Below are 21,061 nucleotides of genomic sequence, written 5' to 3'. Positions count from 1 at the left end.
CGCTCAAGACTACAACAGCCGTCTTCAAGGGGGGAAAAAATCAGAAAGGGCACTAAACACCGACTTTTCCTTTCCCCTAAAACTCCTTGAACCTCAGGCATTTGTTAGCTTCACATCCTCCACCAAATCCCTATAAATTGATACTGCTGGTAGTTTGCTTCGGGACAAAAGAAAGAAAAAAAGAAAGAAAGAAAGGGGCGGGGGAGGAGACGAAGGAACCAGGCTATAAATATGAAGCTCTCCAAAAACCAGGTTTTGGAGGAGGAAACAAATCAGGTAAACAAAACCAAAAAAACAAAAGGCAGCTCAACGCCGAGAAAAAGGCCAAACAGTTCCCATTGCCATCAGCAGGGGGAGCAGAGCCAAGGCTCCCCAAAGACTCAAAAGAAAGTACCGTAAATATCTGGAAGGCTTCGCTTCCCCCCTCCCTTTTAAAAAAAATTTTTTCTCTCTCTCTCCCCCTTTTCTACACACAGACGGCCCTTCCAACTGAGAGAGAGGAGGGAGAGGGAGGAGGAGGAGGAGGAAGGCTTATAGTTTTTGGTCTACCGGGGCCCAAATCCATCCATTAAAACTTTTGCAACAGCAGCAGCCACAACAGTTCCTCTCCTTTTTTGGGGGGGGGGAGGGGGGATTCCGTATTAAACCGGAGCCGTCCTAAGCCAGCATCGTTAAGCACAGCACTAGAAAATAAACCGCTTTTCTGTGTTTAGAGCTCCGGCCATATGGGCTTCGCTTCCCTTCCCACCTTGTCCCCCAAACGGTTCGCTCCAGCCCCGGGCTACCCCGGCTCCATCTGCGCCCTTGGGAGGCCGCCGGGGGTGGTGGTGGTGGCTGGTTATCTGGTCAAGGGAGTTTCCTCCCGCTGGTCCGGGGAAGGGACGGCGGTCTTGCTGAGCACGGCCGCCGAGTAAGGCAGGAAGCTGCTCTCCGAGCGCTGCGAAGCGGCCGCCGCCGCTGCTGCTCCAGCCGCGTTGCAGGGGAAATCCGAGCTGGAGGAACGCGAGCCCAGAGCGGCCGCCGCCGCCGCCGCCGCCGCTGATTGGCTGCTGTGGCAACTGAGGCAGGAGCAAGGGGCGGAGCCGGTGGGAGGAGCCGAGGAGGCGGCCGCCGCCGCCGCCGCCGCTGCAGCCGCCGCCGCCGCGGATGCCGCCGCGCTGCTGTTGAGCCCCGCGGCGGCGGCGGCTGCGGGCGACTGGTAGAGGCCCGGGTGCCTGAAGCTGCACAGCAGCTCCGGCCGGGAATACGGGTGCGAGAGGGCTCGGAAAGTGTCCAGCGGGCGGATGGAGGTGGCGAAGGGCGAAGCGGCCGCTCCGGAGGCCGCCGCCGCCGCCGCTGCCGCCGCCGTCACCCCGACGTGCGGGTAGTAGTGGAGGGGCACGTGGGAATGAAAAGGGTAAGGCAGGCTCCCCGTGGCTGCCGCGTGGGTCATCATGTAGGTGTAGAAGCTGGGGTCCGCCGGGTGGGGCCAGGACATGGCCAGCCTCTGCCGCTTGTCCTTCATGCGCCGGTTCTGGAACCACACCTGGGGAGGAGGAAAGGGGAGGCGGGGAGTGAGTCAGAAAGGCGGGAGAGAGCCCGAGCAACGGCCGCCTCGGCTTCCTCCCGTCCTCGCTTTTCTCTTTTGAACAGGGATTAGATTTCACCGTTCTCAGTTTATAAGTAACCCAAAGCCCGAACACACGAAACAGCCTTTTCTCCTCCTCCTTCTCCTCCTCCTCCTCTTTTCCCCACGACAACAACCCTGTGAGGTGGGCTGGGCTGAGAGAAGAGGGACTGGCCCAAGGTTACCCAGACCTGGACTTTTGTGTCTAAGCCGGGACTAGAACTCACAGCCTCCTAGTTTCTAGGTCCCTATCTTAATTAACCACTACGGCCGTTTCCTAGTTGGCCAAGAAGAACTCTGCCACCGATTCGCAGGCGGAATTCCGGTTCTGCTTAAAATCGTTTCGCGGAGAGGCCGTTTTTCGTCAGCTAACGCTTACCCAAGATCGAACAGAAGCTGCCTGCGTTTTAATCCTGGATAAATCAACTCGAAATCCTTCTCTAAGATTCTGGCTTCTTTGATTTTAATTCAGGCTAGTGTCTCTTTGCGAAAAAGCATTTTGTATTTTATTTGAACAATCACTGCCAGTATTCTCAAAAATCCACCTTAAAAGTTTATCAGAAATTCTAGTTTTGTTTTATTCTGAATTGGCCGTTCAACTTCTAATCCAATCAATTACTATTAATTCAGCTTAGTTTCTGTCCATGATAAATAAGCATATACAAAACTGAAATTATCACCCAGTGCCAAATTTTCAGAAGGTGAAAACTGCTATAAGACTAAGTTTCCGCTGAATTTATAAAATAACTATCATAATAAAGGGGATTCTAGTGGGGAATTCTTTCTAATATATTTTTCACTGTCATTTTACCTCAGTCCCCTTTGCAATTATTATTTAGGAAATGATTCACATAATGCCTTCTTGAAGAGTTAGGCTGAAGGCACAATTCCGGGTCTTCAAGTTAAAAAGCACAAAAGACACGTTTAATACAAGACTATTAATGCTGCTCTCTTTTTAAATGTTTTTATTTGTAGTGCCAATCTACATTTTTTGAAAAAGTTACAGGAGGCCTCATGGCTTAGCATCCTCTTTCTCTTAAAGGGAAGAGAAAATTCCTATAGAGAAAAATAACAAAAATACACCAATGGGAAAAAATAAAATGTGTTTATTCAGTTCTAGAGTGACTTGGTTAATTATCCGATCCCTTTCCCGCTTCTTTTATTTTTATTATTGATATTTCATTCACTCCGTCTTTGCTTTTATCTCTTTATTTTCTTTCTTTCTGTGTGTGTATATGCAGCTACAAATATGAAAAGGAATAAAGTAAAGCGAAGAAAATAAAATACGAAAATATATCCCATGGAAAGAGGAAGTTCTTAAAATAGCAAAGCAATCAGCTTTCCTTTTATTTATCTGTTTCCTTTTTACATTGATCAGAATTCTTTCCTCCTTTCTGAGGAAGCCAGCGCTGGAGGGGACATTTTTCAGTCTCAGGGCAGCCCCGCTAAAACAGGATTACAGCCTAGGGAGCTACACACACACACACACGGAAGTGACAACCCAAACCCTCAAATCGACTCCTGAGCCGCCAGCCAGCCACCCTCCCCGCCCGGCCCGGCCTGCCTCTCCTGAGTCCCTCTTTCTCGGCAAATACCTTTATGGTGGTCTCAGGGAGATTGAGCGCCGCGGCCAGCTCACACCGTCTAGGCCGGGAAACATAGTTCTCGCGGTAGAATTCCTTTTCCAACCGGGCGATTTGCTCCCGGGTGAAAGCGGTGCGGTATCTCCTCACTTGATCGGCCCCGGAGCTGGAAGTGCTCAGGCTGCTTCCGCTGTGCAAGTTGCCCAGTGTGGATCCTGAGGAAGAGTTGGTGGTGCTGGGAGTCGAACTGCTCTCCGAATAGCCTTCCAGGAAAAAAAGAAAGTGACAAAAGAAAGACGTTGCTTTATTGTCCCGGAGTCGCGCTGCCTGGACGATTTCAGCCCTTGCAATCCACACTCCCCCCAATAATTAATGTCGGGGAAAACAAATTGACGGCGTGAATAGAATCAATAGAAAGCTTCTCCTTTTATCTGTTGTTTGCAGTTAAATGAGAAGGCATCAAGAAAGTTAAGCATCCTTTAAAAACAAAAACAATCTATTGATAAAAAGATTCCACGCTGCCTAAGATAATATTTTCGATGGGGAAAGTTAGAGGTGTCTTTTGTAAGGTGCCTAGAGCTAAATCTTTTCTGCGGCCCATCGCTGGGGATTTTTTTTCCCCCTTACTTTTTCGTTCACTTTTTTTTTCAGAGATATACAAAAGAAAGATAAATGGAAAGGCTTGCCCAATTCGGATTGCAAACGAACGCCCTATTAAAAATGTGTTTCCTAAAAGTTCCCACAGTCCCACAGCCTCTGATGATCCTAATTGCGCGACTTGAGTCCGATTGAATGTGTTCTTCCCCGCTTTAAAAATAAGTTTTTGGATGAGTTTGTGGCATTATGATGCATTATTCCTAGTCAAAGTGCTAAGTAGGTCGCACAGGAGGGAGGGAGAAGGCAAAAAGTAGGTATAGAAAAGAGCAATTAAAATTAAATTCAATTAAAGCCCAGAATAGAAAATCAGGCATATGTGGAGATAATTTACTTAGAGGATCCCGCTAGCTACGCTCTAAATAAACGGAGCTACATCCCTTATACCTACAGGATCTAATTGCGATCTTGGAGTTGATCAGTATACACACTCCTTTCTAAACACACTTCATCAAAATCCAGCAAAAAGCATTTGTTTACAACTGCGAAATCGGGGAAGAGGGTTAAACATAGCCGACAAATAAGTGACTCTCGGATTTCTAGGCCAGCCGTGTAAATCCCGTAGCCGATCTCCTCGGATGTGGGGATCTGCTGTGTAATAGGTACAAATGCATTTTCACTCCTGTCCGTGCACAGCACTGACACAGAGAATCCAGAGTATAAATGCCACTCGAGAGTCGCTTAGTGCGGACAGTGGGTGCAACCACAGAACTCCATAACCTTTTGCTTCAGATTCCTTAAGAGTGCTTGGGAGGCACTCTTGTGTGTTCCTAGCACCTTCAGTTGGTCTCCAAATTAATACCCTCGTATTTTACGGGATTTCTTCTCCAACTGGGGAAAGGAAATAAGTAAAAGAAGAACATAGGATAAGGGTTCGATCCTGCTGGGCTTGGATTTCACCCTCCACCCCCCACCCCCCCACCCCCTCAATCCTTGCCCCGCTAAAATCCGGCTTCGGGGGTGGGATGGGGAGAGCGAGAGAGGAGAGTTACCTTTGTTATTGCTTTCCTTCAGGGAGGAGGCCAGGCTGGTGGGCGAGCGGAGCGCGGAGCAGCCTACCTCCACGTCGCTGTTCATGTCTACCTCTGCTGCCACTTCTGAGTAATGGCTCATTTTCTTCCGGCTTTCGGTGGGAGGCAGGTCTGCAGCTCCGGCGCTTTCGCTGTTCTGGTGCTGAAGGCTGAATAAAGCGTCGATCTCGAATTTGCCTTTGGCGGCGGGGAGATCCCCGATGGAGCTGTGCACAGAAGCGGAAGTTAGTCTCGGGCTGAGCCGGCCGCCGTGGGGCGAGTTTTCCAGGGCCTCCAGGACCGCGTTCCCAGCCGCCTCGGTCAGGTTCGCCAGCCTTTTCCCAGCCGTGGGGCTGTGCAGCCCCCTTTCCATCAAAATCATCTCTTTTCTTATTCTTTCCATCATCTCAGCTCCCCCCACACTGGAAAAAAAAATTGGATGAGAGAACGTATGCAGGCGTGCGTGCCCGAATGTCCGTGGTTGTAGGTGTGATGTATATAAATATATGGTTGGTCCTTCTAATAATCAGCTCACGGCAACAAGGGCCTATTCGCTTTCAGGTCAGGAAAATATCTCTATTTTTTTAAGGAGGCACAAAACGAAGAAGAAGAAGAGAAAGGGGAGCGAGATGTAAACGCTAAGGGAATGACTGGTCAAAATGACCTATACATCCTTTCTAGCCCCGAAATGTCATTCATCACAGGAAAGGAGGGCTCGTCATTAAGGTACGAATGACGCTGGTCGAATAATCATTTATTGTAACAGGTTTATAAGCAAATAAATACAAGATCCTGTCAGCGGATAATGAAGGCGGCTTCAGAGCAGACAAATAGATCCAGCAAGGGAGGCGGAAAGACCAGGACTGGAGAGGAGGAGGAGGAGGAGGAGGCGGAGGAGGAGGGGGCGGCGGCGGCGGCGGCAGAGAGGAGTCCTCGTCCGGCGCTCGATCAGATCCTGCACGGGATGCTGAGATTTGGCCTCTGGGGTGAAATTGGCAGCCTGATTAATAAACGAACTGAGCAACATTTCCCCCTTCATTTAGGTGAATCATTATGCCCTGATTCCAGCCCCCCCCCTTTTCGCCCCCACCCCATTTGCTTTTGTGCACGAGAGAGAGAGAGAGGAGCTCGAGAGCTTGCGTGCGTGTGAACGCGCCCTCGTGAGTGTGTGCCCCGCTTTCTTTTTCTTTTCTTTTTTTTAGCTCCTAAAGGCGCCGCTTCTTTTTCGTTCGTTTTTTTTTTCCCCTCTCTCCGTCCAACAGCAACGCCGGATAAACGGCGGAAACAGATTGTGTGATTCCTGAGAAAGGGGTTTGGGGGACAGCCAGGGAGAAGTAAAACCTGCCCGAGGGAAGAGGGAGGCGGAGACCGTTTGACACACACACACCCCACCCATCTCCCTGCTAGCTTTTGACCTGCTTCGCTGGTGTCCTTAAAAACCAAAAAACGGGTTTTCCTGGAAGAAACGCGCTCGCCCTGGCCGCCGGCCGCGAAACCGCCCCTTCTTCAGCCTTCCAGACGTTCTCGGCAAATGCTTACCTATCAGGCCGGGCGCATCAGGCGCAACCCCCAGCCGGGGAACGGCTCCGTTCAGCGTCATCTCAGCGGGTTCCCTACATTTCCTTAGACCCCCTTTTAGCCCCCCTTCCAAAGTTTCTTTTTTCCTGACAGAGGATGGGTCTATCCTTTAACGACGGAAGTCTGCTTAAAGTGTTTCCTTCGCCTTGGGCACAACATCCTTTCACTGAAGGAAGGGGAGGGGGCAACGAGCCTTCAAAACACGATTTAAATCGGCGGAGAAGTGCGTGGGCTTGTTTGAATGTAGGTGAAGCAAGGAAGGAAGCTTTCATTCATTCACTCCTTTCTCCCCTGCCTGGATCTCGCTTCAATCTCTCTCCGCCCTTTTCAATCGAAAACGGTATTTACTTGCTTAAAACATCAATTTCTTGTCTTTGGTGAAGGCCTCGATTCCCAAGTCTCAACGGGGCAGGCAAAGAAGGAGACTCGCCCAGGGATCTCCTCCTCTCTTTCAGCCCGCCCCCCTCCTCCCTCAGCCAAACGGCAAGTTACCTGAACCTCAGTTTGCTCATCTGTTTCCCTTTCCCGGTTCTCACGTGCTCTCTCTCCTCTTTCAAATTCCGCCGAAGAAGCAGCGCCGAAAGGGGACGGAGAAGGGGGGGAGGGGGGGGAGAGAGAGAGTTTAAGCGCCACTAATATTGTCATTAATAACCCTGGAGCGCTTCTTAGGGGGCCACACGGACATGGCCCGCCGGGCCAACCCAGGGTGGCCTGTTCTGTACTTTCTCCTGGCTGCTGAGCGCCCCGGATTGATCGCGCGACTCTTCTAACACCCCCAACCCCTTTCCCCTGCGTTTTACTTCCAAAGAGATTAAGCCCCGTTGCCGATTTCAGAACGAGTATATACAGCTGGCAGATCCCGGGCTTAAAGCGAGCCTTTTTTTTTTTTTGTCCATCCACCAGAAAGATTTCTCCTGGAGAGAGTTGATCGGCGTGTGGCTTAAAACTAGTAGGGTGCGAGTGCCGCTGCTTCGGACGCCAATGCGCACTTCGGCCTTCTTTCCTTTCCTTTCTTTTCCTTTCCAGGGAGTGGGTCAAAAAAAAAAATCGGCCCGTGTGACTTAGGTGGGATGCTACCCGGTGAATCTGGGCATAGACCATCTTGGTTTTGGAGGAAAGGTGGCATCTGAGTTCTGAGCCGAACTTCATTGAACTGGAAAGAAACCCCCAAAGCCCCTGAATTCTTTGGAAGAATTCGTTCCTCTCCATGCCAAAAATACAAATAAAAACAGCTGAGTTAGTTAACGCCTCGCAACCTAAATACTTCCGCAGACTAATAAGAACAGACGCATTGCTGCGTACTGTTAAGTAGCTCGGAAGAATCCAAGCGAGCCTGCGGATTATTATTTTTTTCTCCCCCCTAAGGAAAGGGGTTTTTGGGTTTCACCTTTAAGGTTTCCAGAGGGCGAATAGGCCTAAAATCCGATTCCTCCTTTCATTAAGGGGCGTCCTGAGTTGAACTTCGTAGCAATAGCAGCCGAAGGCTGGACTCGGTTGAAACCGGAAGGTCTGGGAAAGGGCAACAAGCTGGAAACAGAAGCCACTCCGGTTGTCTGAAACGCCATTGAACAAACGGGCTTCCCTAATACTGTATTGCGGATCGTTGCTTGGGTTAAAATTGCGCCCCTATCCTTTTGCTTCCCTACCCTTCCTCTGGGAAACGATTAATACACCCCAACACAGAATATATCCAGGAAAATGCATATACACACACAGCCACGGAGAATGAACCAGCTAGGGGACAAAGTCCTCTTTCCGAGCCTTGATTAAGGGGGATGGAAAAAAGCAACCTCAGCTGCTTTTTCCATTTTGCTTTTGCATTTCCTGGCAGGACAGCTCGAAAATTTGAACCCTGCACTTCCCGGCTGTCTCATGTTCTCTGTCCAAGTCGATGCTGGTTGAATCCGTGGCAATTCGGCGAAACGGAGCGGGTGTTTGTTTTTTGTTTGTTTGTTTAAACTCCTGAATCCCCCACGAGGCCTCGTGACACCCGCAAAGCCCACGCAGAGTAAGGTGGGGGGAATTCCTGCAAGAACCAACTATTAACCCGCATCCCACTCCATCCCGATACAAACGATCGAAGTAAAAGGCCGATAGAAGGGAATAACATATAGGAAGCCGTTCCGGGGCCCGAGAGCACCTGGGCGAGTTTCGGCGCAGACTGCACCTTGGGCAACCTCTCCTCAAAATAGGAAGGGATATATCAGCGGGCGCTTTTCCTTTTTTTGGGGTGGCCTTTGGCGCCCCCTTCTGTTTTCTGGAAGGCTTTGAACCGGGCAGGAGTTTCTGTCTTCTTTTTTTTTCTTTTCTAATCCCAGTTTACGGCCTTTCCCTGACCTCATCTTCTGAACATTTGCAGCTAGAGACGTGCGTTTAGAAAGCGCCTTTTGCTCCCAGATCAGCATTCAGAAGACCCCGTTGCCGACGGCTTTCTTTTTAGAAAAACTTCGCAACAGAAGAATGGGGGGTGGGGTATTAGGTGCTCTGGCGTTTCTCCTTTTCCTTCATTCCACGAATTAGAATTTAATAGGGTTTATTTCTCAGTAAACGGGTATAGGGTCGCATTGTAAGTGGATGCTGGGTAGTGTCACAATGCCCTCTGATTAGTTATCTCCTCCTTCCCCAAATATTTAAAAAAAAAATCCTTCGAAGCTTCTTATTTAAAACCTTATATGTCTAGTCCAGAAGTCTCCAAACTTGGCAACTTTAAAACTTGTGGACTTCAACTCCCAGAATTCCTCAACTCCTAAGGAATTCTGGGAATTGAAGTCCACAAGTCTTCAACTTGCCAAGTTTGGGGGAGTCCCTGATCCCCTAAACAAATAAGAAAATAAGTTCATTTCAGAAACAGTTCTTACTGCATTGTAAAAAGTGACTCACACACAAAGACACTATTTATTACTTGGCCATTGGGGAGCACATTCGCAAGAGGAAATCTTAGTGGACCAAATATAGACATGATACTTTTCTTCTTGTTGTTTTCTTCTCCGTCTTGTTGAAAGGAATTGCACCTAGGTGGTTGAAGTTTCTATTCCCCCGTCCCTTCAAGGATTGGTGCTTCCCCTCCCACCGCGGAGTTGGGGGGGTTTCCAGGGGACCATCCCCTCTGACACCACTGAAGCGCCTGCCCTGTTTGTCCTTTTCTTGGCCACCGCCTTACGCACCTCCACTGAAATGGAAGGCGTGTTTCCAGCGGATCTAAATCTCTCACCAGCTCTTTGAAACTCAAAGGGCTCCTAGGCAGAAGGTTGAGCAAATATTTGCTTCCCAGCTTTACAGCGGGGGTTCTTTGAGGTGAACTGCGGAGCACTTCTGCTAAGACAGGTAATAAACAATGGCGTCCTCCTCTCCTGAGCTCCCTGAAGAAGCTCGTCCTAACGTCCTGGCAGTGTTTACATCTGTCTAGACCCCTCGAGTGCCAGACGTTACATTGGGATGAACTTGGTTTCACCGAGGGTGTCAGGCAGAACAAGAAGGGTCAAAAGAAGGGTCAACTCGCTCCTGTTGCTCTCTCTGGGTTGGGAGGAGGCCTGGGGAGCACTCCCTCCCTCCCTCCCTCCCTCCCTCTCTCCTCTCTCTCTCTCTCTCTCTCTCTCTCTCACACACACACACACACACACACACACACACGCAAGGGGGGAAATCCACTCTCCTTTTGCCTTGATGAGCGGTATCCAGAACGCGATAATATTAAATTCCATCTTTCTGGAAATATTTCGTCCCTTTTCCATAACAACATCCATTAGATTTATTGTTTGGTTGGTTGCTGTTTTTTATAAGCAGTGTATTCAAAGAGAGAACCAAGCAAGCAAGCAAACAATAATTCCAGAAAGTTGGTGACAAGAGTTATTTGAACTTCTAACAAAGTTTAGTTTAATCATTTGATGGACTTGTGTTGATGTAATTCTTTAATAGCCGTAAACAGATAAGGCCATCTAACTTTGTAGTTGTTTAGAGAAAACAATGCTGTGTATACATACATGCATTCATACACATACGTTGTATTATTTTAATCAATCATCATCAACAAGGGCCATCCTCATAAGCATATTATTTTATCCTGTTCTCTCTCTCTTTCTCTCTCTCTCTCTCTCTCTCTCCCTCCCTCCCTCCCTCCCGCCTCTCTCTTTCTCCCCACCCACTTCATGTATTTGGGGGGGGAAGCTGTACTTTCTAAGTCCAAACAATCCAACATAAAACAATCCTGTTTCTTCTAACAGGCCACTTTTAAGTAAATTCCCCAGACAATTGCACAGATTTTGAGATGAAATTCAAGGGGATCTTGTTTCCTTTGGTGCTTGGCTTCTTTCTTTAGGGATTCACACCATGTTAAGGTTGCTGGCTTGTTTACCTTTTCTGTTCCTGCTTTTTCCTAAAGAAGAGCAGGGACACTGTGGTTTTATTGACCCACTGAGAACTCTCCCCCTCTCCCACCCCCCCTCCCCATTCCCTTCCATCCCCTTCCCCCCTCCCTGAATTAGAATAATTTTAATTTAGATATTCGAAGGCTTCAGGTCTCTCACTGCCATCCCAGGCCAGAGTCTGGCAGAATCTATTTATTTGATTTCTATAGCTGCCTATTTTCTTTTTTAACAAAAATGAACCTAGCATATATCAGCCTCCTGGATTTCCACGGGAAAACCTGTAGGGCCACCTAGTGGTAAGGCCTGGACATTGATTAGACTCAATAGAAGGCATCCCCCTTCAAAGAGACATTCATTCCCCAGTCCTAGAGCAGCCATGGGTGGCTTTCCCACCAGCGAGGGAGAAATGGTTGAACTCACAGCAGAGGCGGGTATTCAGCAGGTTCTGACCAGTGCTGGAGAACCGGTAGCGAAAATTTTGAGTAGTTCAGAGAACTGGCAAATGCCACCTCTGACTGGCCCCGCCAACCCCATCTATTCTCTGCCGAGAATATTCTCTGGTCGGCTGGGTCTTCCTTTGTTGCCCTACACAGGAGAACGGAGCTGGAAAGCAGGTCAGTGGGGTGGGGAGGGAATGGGGATTTTACAGTATCCTTCCCCTGCCACGTCCACCAAGCCACACCCGCAAAATCGGTAGTTTAAAATTTGGAAATCCCCACTAACTCACATACACCTCATTCATAATGTTGAGCTGTCTCAAGCCTCAAAGAATACAGTGGGTTTTTAACTTATTGCCATTCTTAACTTAATAAGGTACTTGAAAACTCACATGTAACTTGCATCTGTATAACCAACCTAACTTTTATTTTCTATGTATTTATTTGTTTTATAAAGCTGCCTATCTCACCTATATATGTATGTGACTTAAAATAAAACAAACACACACACAAAAAAACAAAATATAAAACAAGAAATAAAAACCCATAGCAGCCAGGTACCATTTCATCTAACACCCTTGCAGTCAGGGGATGGATTCTAATTTCCCCACCCCTTCATCCCCCACCTACCTTCCTGCCATCCCAGTTTAAATCCTACATTGGTTTAGGCACCTCACAAAAGCTTAAGCACAGTGGCAGTTGGGAAAGTCAATTAAAAATCTTCCAGATTCTTAATATTTTGTCCCACTAAAAATGTACAATCAGAAAACATTCGGGTCAATGGGAAATTCAGAGGCAGAAGGGGTTTGGAGTCATCTAACACGAAATCTAAAATACCAGTTTGCTAAATAAGCTTTGCTACATGGCTTAAATCAGTAAACATTGTTAGCATGATGGTGTTTGAGGTGTCCTGATAAGGTTATAATAGTAGACCTCTTTGGATGTAACCTGCTCCAAAATAGGTATCTCTGCTGTTTCCTCAGATTTTTTTCTATTTCAGGGGGGAATTGCATAGGATCCACCTGAATCAAAATCCAGCACAGTAAAAGAGGCTGAAACAAATAATATTTGGATACCTCATTTGGATGGATAAGCACAAGACCAATTCTCAAATAAAATAAAATATTATTTTACATTATTTAATAAAATACTGTGTGGCTAAAATGCCTTTCCAGGGATAGACACTGAAGTCTTCATATTTAAGCCGCTCCAGCAATGTTTAAGTTAAGCGTTTCTTGTCCTCTGCTGAATTCAACCGAAGTCACCAAGTCAATTAATTGTCATGTATAAGCGGAGGGAATCTTGAAAGGGAGTAAAATCTTTTGTGAAGAACTTTGACTGCTCTGCCTGGTCCGGTTTCATTCTGGATCTGACAACTCCTGACCTCAGTCTACTGGCATGACGTCTCATGGCATTCTCTCTGATTTAACTCCGTGGAATGACTTCAAATGGATTATACACTGTATCTCATTCTGCAAATGTTACTACTTTGCCACACAATCAACAGACACAGCGACCCATTAACGGCACAAGAAGCCAGAAGTGAAGCAGATCTACAACCTTAAATCACAGTGGGATCCTGGAGAATTCCCTGTGAGGAAGCACAAACTCTGAACTTTAAAAAATGAGAAAGAAGAGGAAGAAGAAAATGAACCAGAGAAAGAGGGGGGACAAAAGAAGAGGGGGAGGATTGGTTGTTTTTTTTCTTATAAGTATCTATCTCATGTATTCAAAACTATATTTATTCTTATGCCTGTATCTTGTAAGCGATTGACAAATCAAATAAATACTAAAAGAATAGGAGGAGGAGGAGGAGGAGGAGGAGGAGGAAAGAAGACGGAGAAAGGGGGAGGGGAGGGGGAGGAAGAGGAGGGTGATCAAAGAATATGTGGATTAGCAAAATAAGTAGGATTACCTATTTGTGCAGCTATTGCTAATATTTTAAAAACCTTCAGTATCTTCAAGCAATCTCATTCAATACGACATTGAGGACCAACCACTGAAAATAAATGAAGAAGTTTTTTTGACTTTCCCAAAGAAAAGTCAGCGATGCCAGTTAGGCAATTGAAGTGATAATCTGGCCAGAGTTTTCTTGTACCACTGGCAACTATTTGAAAACACCTTGGCATAAAGGCAACACTTTGAACCTTAGTCTTTGCATCTTAAGATTAAAAGAGATTTAGAGGCTTGGGAAAGGTTTAAAAACTAAAACAGCTTTTGATTTTGGACATGGGGTTTTCAGGCTATTAAGTTAACATATTGACACTTGTCTATTTGTCTTAAGTGCCAAGGAGAAAGAAAAAGTTCCACCAGGGCGGAGTTGGGAGCAAAAAAGGTGCTTTTCCAAAGTGGGCAATCAGGTTGGGCAGGTTGGGCTTGGCAGATCCTTGTTTTATGTCCCTCTCTCCTCCCCTTGGTTTGTTGAAATTCATAGGGCAGGGTGAACTCCCCTATTCCATAACGGCAGCTTGTGATGTTGTCCAGAAAACATGGCTCATCTGGAACAAAATCAGAGCCACGAATGGAGAAAGTGGCTTAGAGTGACTCTCTGGCCTCGCTAGCACGTGATTTTGATTCTCCAGTGCTGAGAGCATGCAGCCGTTTTCTGTTTATATGACTTTGGAAGGTCATATAATTCAGTACAAAGGAGATACTCCCTGCATAATGAATTGTTTCTGAGCATATTGGGTGCAACCTTTGGATTTGGGAATAAATTGATTATTCCCTGATTAGGAACTGCATGGGAAGACTGCCAGAAATAAGTGGGGCTTTGACTGAAGCTCTTAGCTTAGTTCACCCTTCCCACTGACCTTTTGCCATCAGAGAAGGAAATGCTTTGGGAATCCTTTTACCCGTAGACACAAATGCAATTCAACTTGACTGTCCCAAAGCTGGGAACTTACTTTCCATTCTGAGATTTACTTTATGTCAAAACTATTTCCAAATGAGGAATATAGCTAAAATCTGTATAATAAAGGGCAACGGAAAAGGTGGGATACAGCTGAGTTGAAACACACACACACACACACACACACACAAAGATTGAACACCCTTCCTAATTACTTTCTGTCCCACAAGCCCACAAATAAATCTGAGCTAGATTTAAAGAGGAGGGAAAGCAAAGATCTTGATCAAATCGAATAACTTTATTACAAGCCACCAGGCCAGAAAACCCGGACATAAAAATGTAAAAGTCACTGAATATACAATAGGTGCAAAGGATAAAAGTGGGGTAATGATGTGATAAATTTAACATAAACTACAAGTAAGTAGGGTCTTAGTTGGTTTTGCTATATTGGCTTCAAGGGTGAATTAGGAGCAAATTATAGAAAGTTAAAATAAACACTCCGGACTAACAATGGTGGATTTCTGTGTGTGGTTGTGTATGTTGCCAGCCTCTGGCTGCTGTGCTGTGCTGTACTTCTGTAAAACCACCCAAAGTCACTAGGAAGGCTACGCATGGAAGCCCAAAGATGAGTTTTATCCAACAGAAAGGTGTTTACTGCTTTTCTGACTACTCTGGGGCTCTTGGAACAGGTTGCTTTGTTCAGCAGCACCGCTCTTGGGCTCTTGGATTTCGGAGCAAACCAAAGATTCATTTGTTGGCTAACTTTATCCCGCCTTATCACAGATTTAATTTGCCTGCTTTATTAGAGTAGTACTTCCATCAAGAGGAGGAAAAATAGTCTTTCCCATTGCAGAGATGCTAAGGCATTTAAAAGGCACTTTAGCCGATAGTATGTTTTAAGAAAACCTAGCTTCACGGGCATTGTTGACCCTTCCTCCTTTTCTTCTCTACCCAACATAAGAACAATTCAGTGCACTGTCATATAAGGCAAACATCCTTGCCCCAGCTTTATAGTATTCTTCAGGCCCAAAGTCCACCGCAAGCTAGAGCCTTCCAGCATGCAATGGACTACGATTCCTAGCAATCCCAAATTTGATGACATTTTAATTAGTTGCGCCTGAGGAGACCAGCTAGCCAAAGGCTGCTGTGAGATCTGTTCTGGCAGCTTCGTGAAAAGTACCCTTCCAAAGGTCCCGGGCAAGCCAGAAAGACTTGCGGGGAGTGGAAAAATCTGGAGTTCAGTGGGCAGATCAACTCTTGGCTGTTCGAAGTCATTCGCGTGGCCAGAAGAACCCAGAAGATGCGAGTTAGTTGGGAAAGTCCTTTCCATGAAAAATCGCGTTCAACAGGAGTTCTCTTTAGTTGGAGGAATTTTTGCTTCGTTTTCACGTAAACGGCCTTCGTTGACTTTTGGTGTCTCCTTCAATTTCCATGTTTATGCCCCAAAGGAAGACGACCAGGCTCTTCGGAATTTTACTTTACTTTACTGGAGTGGGGGTGGGTGGGGAGAAAGTGGCATGTATCCCTCAGCTCTTTCGGCGTATAGAAACGGATGGAGGAGTTCGGGGGTGTCTATTCTGGGCGCCCCGATTCAGTCAGCGCGTGCACCGGTGATATTATTACAGGCACACACAGATCACCTTTTTTCCTCCTCTCGCAAGGAACCAGGGAAACCGATCCGACACGGGGGTGGAGGAAACAGTTCAAAAACTAAACGAAGTACTTCGAGAGTGAGCCGGGCACGGAGAAAGGCCAACTCAAAAGGATTGCCGCAGCCGCCGTACTTGGAAAATAAGAAGAATTCTGCAGGTTGCCCAAGGACTGGTTTGGGTTCGGAGAGCAGAGATCAGAAGGCTCCGAGAGTAAACCGAACAATTCCCGGGAGCGAAAGTGTAATGCAATGGCCAAGAACATTTCCCCCTCCTGCCCTGCTACGCCCCGTTTCTTAACAGACTTGGGTGTTTTTTTTGTTTTTTGTTTTAAACTAACGGGGGTCACACGAATCAGCTAAAACATTCTGCTCCTTTCAGGCCAATTCTGGAGACCTCCTGCTCCTGCTCCCGCCCAAGGCTAAAGGTTAATGCCAGCGAAGGGGAGGCGTGGAGGGCGAAGGAGCAGCCGCTCGAGAGCACGGGCCTAAAGACGGAGGCCTGTTGATTCTGGGTCCATCCCTTTCTCTTGGCGAACTACTGGAAATCTACGTCGCTCCCAAATCTTGGTGAAAAAGCGTGAACAGGCAGGATCCGTGTGAGAGAGAGAGAGAGAGGTGGGGGGGGGAGGGAGAGGGAGAGCGTACATAAATGTAAATGAGAGAGAAAACATGTACATTTCCTTTCCTTTCCTTTCCTTTCCTTTCCTTTCCTCCTTTCCTTTCCTTTCCTCCCCTCCTCCTTTCCTCTCCTTCCCTACTTTCCTTGCCTTGAGAGAACTCAAGCGAAGTCCCAAACGAAGTTGGAAGAGGGAGGGGAGGGGAGGGGAGGGGAGAGCAGGGAACCCCGGCCCAGCTCCCACCCCACCCCCACCCCCGCCCGCCCAGCAGACCGAGACACGTGCACCGCCTGGCCAATGAGGCCCCGGGCGAGCTCCTTGGACGGCCGGCTGCGCTGCTGCCCCCCTCCCAGTGTGGCCTTGGGTTTTTATAAACCATCCCGGGCGCTTGGGAGAGGGAGGCCGCCGCTCTGCCGCTCCGCATCCCGTCCCGACTCGCACGCCATGAGCGCCTGCAGGCCTTCTTTCCCCGAGGGCCAAGCCGCGGAGGAAAAGGACCAGCAGCAGCAACAGCAGCGGCGGCGGAGGCGGCGGAGACGGAGGCAGCTGGAGCGCGGGTGCTTGGCGCGGGAAGCCTGAGCCGAGCCGCGGCCGCCCGGGAGATGGAAGCGCTGCGCGGAGAGCCCGGGGCAGGCGGCGGGGGCTGCTCGCAGAGCCGCACCTTCCTCTCCCCTCCCATCTTCGGGTCGTCGCCGCCGGGTTCGACGAGATCGGGCTTCGCCTACGAGCGCTCGGGCCCGGGGAGCTTGGCGCGCTCCACGCCACCCTCTTCCTCTGAGACGCCGTCCTCGTCTAAGGACTGCACCGCCGGACTGCCTATGGCGGCCGGGCCGGCGGCGGCGGCACCTCCCTCGGCCACGACGGCCGCCGCTGCCCTGGGCTATCCTCCAGGTTACCCTCCCTTTGGCCACGGCTACTACAGCTGCCGCCTGGGGCACGGCGTGGGGCTCCAGCAGAACGCCGCGCTGAAAGCGGCCCCGCACACCGCCTTCCCGGTGGAGAAGTACATGGACGTGGCCGGCCTCGGGGCCGCCACCCCGACCTCGGGCGTCGGCAGCGACGCTTCCTCGCGAGCCAAGGAGGTCTCCTTCTACCAGAGCTATGCGGCCACCGGCCCTTACCAGCACGTGGCCCCGGGCTACCTGGACGTGGTCTCTAGTTTTGGACCGGCGGCCCCTTCGGGGGAACCCCGGCACGAGACCTACATCTCCATGGAGGGCTATCAGTCCTGGACTTTGGCTAACAGCTGGAACGGACAGGTATACTGCTCCAAGGACCAGGCCCCGGGCTCCCACTTCTGGAAGTCTTCCTTCCCAGGTAGGCGCGCCCAGGCAGCCGGGAAGAAGTTTTGGGGCTTGGCCGCCGATTTGAGAAGCGCAGGCCTTTGCTTGGTATCTGGTAGCTTCCTGATACTGTGGGATGGTAGTCAGAGGTCTGAAGGGCTTCGGGTGAGAAAAGGCTGTCTTGTGTTTAGGCAGGAAGGAAGGGAGGGAGGGAGGGAAGGAGGGAAGGAAGGAGGAAGGAAGGAAGGAGGGAGGAAGAAGGAGGGAAGGGAAGAAGGAAGGAAGGAAGGAAGGAAGGAAGGAAGGAAGGAAAGAAAGAAAGAAAGAAAGAAAGAAAGAAGGAAGAAGGAAGGAAGGAAGGAAGGAAGAAGGAGGAAAGGGAAGGAAGGAGGAAGGAAGGAAGGGGAGGAAGAACGGAGGAAGGAGGAAGGAAGGAAGGAAGGAAGGAAGGAGGAAGAAAGAAAGAAAGAAAGAAAGAAAGAAAGAAAGAGAGAGAGAAGAGAGAGAGAGAGAGAAAGAAAGAGGAAAGGAAGGAAGGAGGGAAGGAAGGAGGAAGGAAGGGAGGGAGGGAAGAACGGAGGGAAGGAAGGAAGGAAGGAAGGAAGGAAGGAAGGAAGGAAAGAAAGAAAGAAAAAAGAGAGAGAGAGAGAGAGAAAGAAAGAGGAAAGGAAGGAGGGAAGGAGGGAGGGAAGGAAGGAGGGAGGGAAGGAGGGAGGAAAGGAAAGAAAGAAAGAGGAAAGGAAGGAGGGAGGGAAGGAAAGAGAGAAAGAAAAAGAAAGAAAGAAAGAAAGAAAGAAAGAAAGAAAGAAAGAAAGAAAGAAAGAAAGAGGAAAGGAGGGAGGGAGGGAAGGAAGGAAGGAAGGTTGGTTGTGTGTATCGGCTGCCTGCCTAGTCCAGCTGCCAGTGAGGTTGCTTTTACTATTCAGTTCCCATGTAGAACTTTAAAGCCAGGCGCTACCTTATTCCCCATCGAGTTCAGCGCAGAAGGCCCAAGAAGCAATGGCTGCCTGCCCGAAATCTGCAAAGACTCTGTGTTCCCTCGAGCTGCCCAAAGCAGAGACTCCAGCCTGGTCCCGTATAGTCTGTTCCTGTGAACGATTGTGGTGTCAGAGCGCAACTGAGGGGATAAATTAACTAAGAAGGGACTGAGTTATTCCTCCTTCCAGAGCTAGATCCACTGCAGTTCGGGTAGTTATTTAAACTTAGGTCTGGAGCAGGACTAGAGTGCTGTGGACCGATCCTGCACAGACGTCCTCTGAAGTTACCTTCACCTTCTATGGAGATTCTCAGTCATCCAGGTCATTTCCAAAGCACTTGGAAAAAGTGCTTTTTCAAAAGGCAACTGGACTTGGTTGTTATTTTCTTCAAGTCTTTTCACTTCTCATCCAAGAGAAGCCAAACCTGGATGAATAGCCAAACATCTTCAAGGAAAACCAAAACCAAGTCCAGTTGCCTTTTGAAAAAGCACTTTTGGATTACCTTAAACTTATTCCCCATATTTATTCCTGGGGTGGGGAAGTGGTGGGGGGGGCGGAGCGAGGATGCCCCCAGTCTCTGCAGCTGTTCTTTCCCAATCAAATCAGTTGTGAACGTGTGGAGGAAGAAACAGGGAAGGAGGGGAAATCAGTGATTCTTAAAACTAGAAAAGGTTGGTGATGGCCTTCGGGAATCTGCGGTTTTATGTGGTTTTATGCGGTGGGTTGGGGCTGCTGCACAGAAATTGTTGGCCCAGAGCACGCCAGACACCTATGGGGGACGCCTTTTCTGAGACCTCCAAGAGGAAGAGGAGAAGACAGCCAAAATTCTCTCTTACTCTTCCTTTTGGGGCACGCTGGGTTCTTGGCTCTGACCCGGGAGGAAAATGTCCCCTTTCCTACTCACTTGTTGCCCTTCTTCTCCGGCAGGGGAAGTTGCACTAAACCAGCCAGACCTGTGCGTATACCGGCGTGGGCGGAAGAAGCGAGTGCCTTACACCAAGCTGCAGCTGAAGGAGCTGGAGAGCGAATACGCCCTGAATAAATTCATTAACAAGGATAAGCGGAGGCGCATATCGGCAGCCACCAATCTCTCCGAAAGGCAGGTCACCATCTGGTTCCAGAACCGCAGAGTCAAAGACAAGAAAATCGTCTCCAAAATGAAGGACACGGTTACTTGATCCCAGGCTAAAGAGGGAGGTTGGGAGCACCCTCCTGTTCAAAAGGACTCTTGGAAAGACTTGAAATATATTTAATGTCTCCTTGTCCTGAGGGGCAGATTTTGGGGAAGCGCTTTTGATCATGTTTGCAACTTCTTGGATTGTAATGGGATGCTGCAAGTTTTAATGGTCTGGTTTTAATTCCTTAGTCTTTCTCCATTGCTGTACTTTGTTAGGGTTTCTTCTTCTGTTTTTTTTTTCTTGCCTCTTTCCCCCACATACTAAAAGGCAGTGTAGGTCGTGAGTCTACAGTCACACACTTTTCAATGGCTAAGAACATTCAGGTGCTAAAATGAGCTGTTAGGATTGTGTGAGAGAGGTGGGTGAGACCTTGCCTGTATTCTTCCCTCTGGTCAACCACCCCAATTTAATAATGGTCAGGGTAGAACAACTCCGGTCCTGCTTCTCTGAGATGCCGTGGCTTAAATCTATGAAGCCCCCTACTCCCATTTGCGACCCATCTCATACTTATAATGGAGTGTACTTCAAGGGGATCTTGGCCCTGACAGCAACTTTGTCCAACCCTGGTCCTGCTGAGATTCATTCTAACCCCACCCCCACCCCCCCCACCCCTGAGTTTCAAAGGTTTAAAGCCAATTGTGCCTATACGTTTAGCTATATAAAGGTGTGTATAAATCAATGTGTATTTTAATATAAAATATTGTATGCCCTGTTACTCTTCATCACAATCACAGTCGCCTTCATTCACCCTTCTGGGCCCTGGGGAAGAAAAAAAAATATTGTCCAAAAGGTTGAACGCCACTGATAGCTTTTATTACTAAGTGAAACGGGTGTTAGTGAAAGAAGCAATAAATGCTAAACAGCGACAAGAGACTTGATCAACTGGTCTTAAGAGTTGGTGTTTTATTTCACTTGCCTACCTTCTCAGAACGTGCTCCGGCGAAAGTTCCTGTTCCAGGTGGAAATGGAAATTCTTTGCCTGGATTCAAACCTTCTTCAATGACACAAAAAAATAGGACAGCGTCTTGCACTGCAGTTCCGTGCTCACAAGGCCCTTAACTAAAAGGGTGCCATCTTGGAGCTTCCTTAATGGAGGTGCATATAGCATGCTCTCGGCCCTGGCAGTGGCAATCCATTTTCCTGGAAGGAATGGGAAAGCTCATTCTATGTTTGTTGGTTTGTTTAATTGACACAACACCCCCATCTCGCTAGCAAAGTTCAGTGGAGGGCTTTGACATGTTGACAGATGCCAAGCTGAAAATCTTGTGGCTGCTA

At 48.4% G+C, this 21,061-nt stretch overlaps 2 protein-coding genes across 3 annotated transcripts; one reads left to right on the top strand and one right to left on the bottom strand.

The window, feature by feature from the left end:
- Positions 1-622: 622 nt before the first annotated feature.
- On the bottom strand, positions 623-11,319 carry EVX2 (even-skipped homeobox 2). Of its 2 annotated transcripts, XM_087922521.1 has the most exons (4): positions 11,305-11,319; positions 4,797-5,259; positions 3,202-3,452; positions 623-1,525 (listed from the first exon to the last, which is right to left on the bottom strand). In XM_087922521.1, exons 2-4 carry the CDS (start codon positions 5,257-5,259, stop codon positions 839-841), a joined length of 1,401 nt encoding a protein of 466 aa, XP_087778647.1. In that variant the 5' UTR covers positions 11,305-11,319; the 3' UTR covers positions 623-838. The 2 variants fall into 2 exon arrangements, with proteins under 2 accessions (XP_087778647.1, XP_026552514.2); XM_026696729.2 differs by lacking the exon at positions 11,305-11,319 and having other exon boundaries at positions 4,836-5,259.
- Positions 11,320-15,380: 4,061 nt separating this feature from the next.
- On the top strand, positions 15,381-19,786 carry HOXD13 (homeobox D13). The gene is made up of 3 exons (XM_026697253.2): positions 15,381-15,386; positions 16,744-17,665; positions 19,536-19,786. The coding sequence occupies exons 1-3, from the start codon at positions 15,381-15,383 to the stop codon at positions 19,784-19,786; spliced, it is 1,179 nt and encodes a 392-aa protein (XP_026553038.2).
- The last annotated feature ends 1,275 nt before the right edge of the window (positions 19,787-21,061 follow it).

This window comes from Pseudonaja textilis, chromosome 1 (assembly GCF_049901715.1).
Source record: "Pseudonaja textilis isolate UNSWEBS1 chromosome 1, rPseTex1.2, whole genome shotgun sequence".
NCBI classification, from domain to species: Eukaryota; Metazoa; Chordata; class Lepidosauria; order Squamata; family Elapidae; genus Pseudonaja; species Pseudonaja textilis.
Note: the sequence above shows the minus strand (reverse complement) of the source record. Positions and strands in the feature narration are given on the sequence as shown.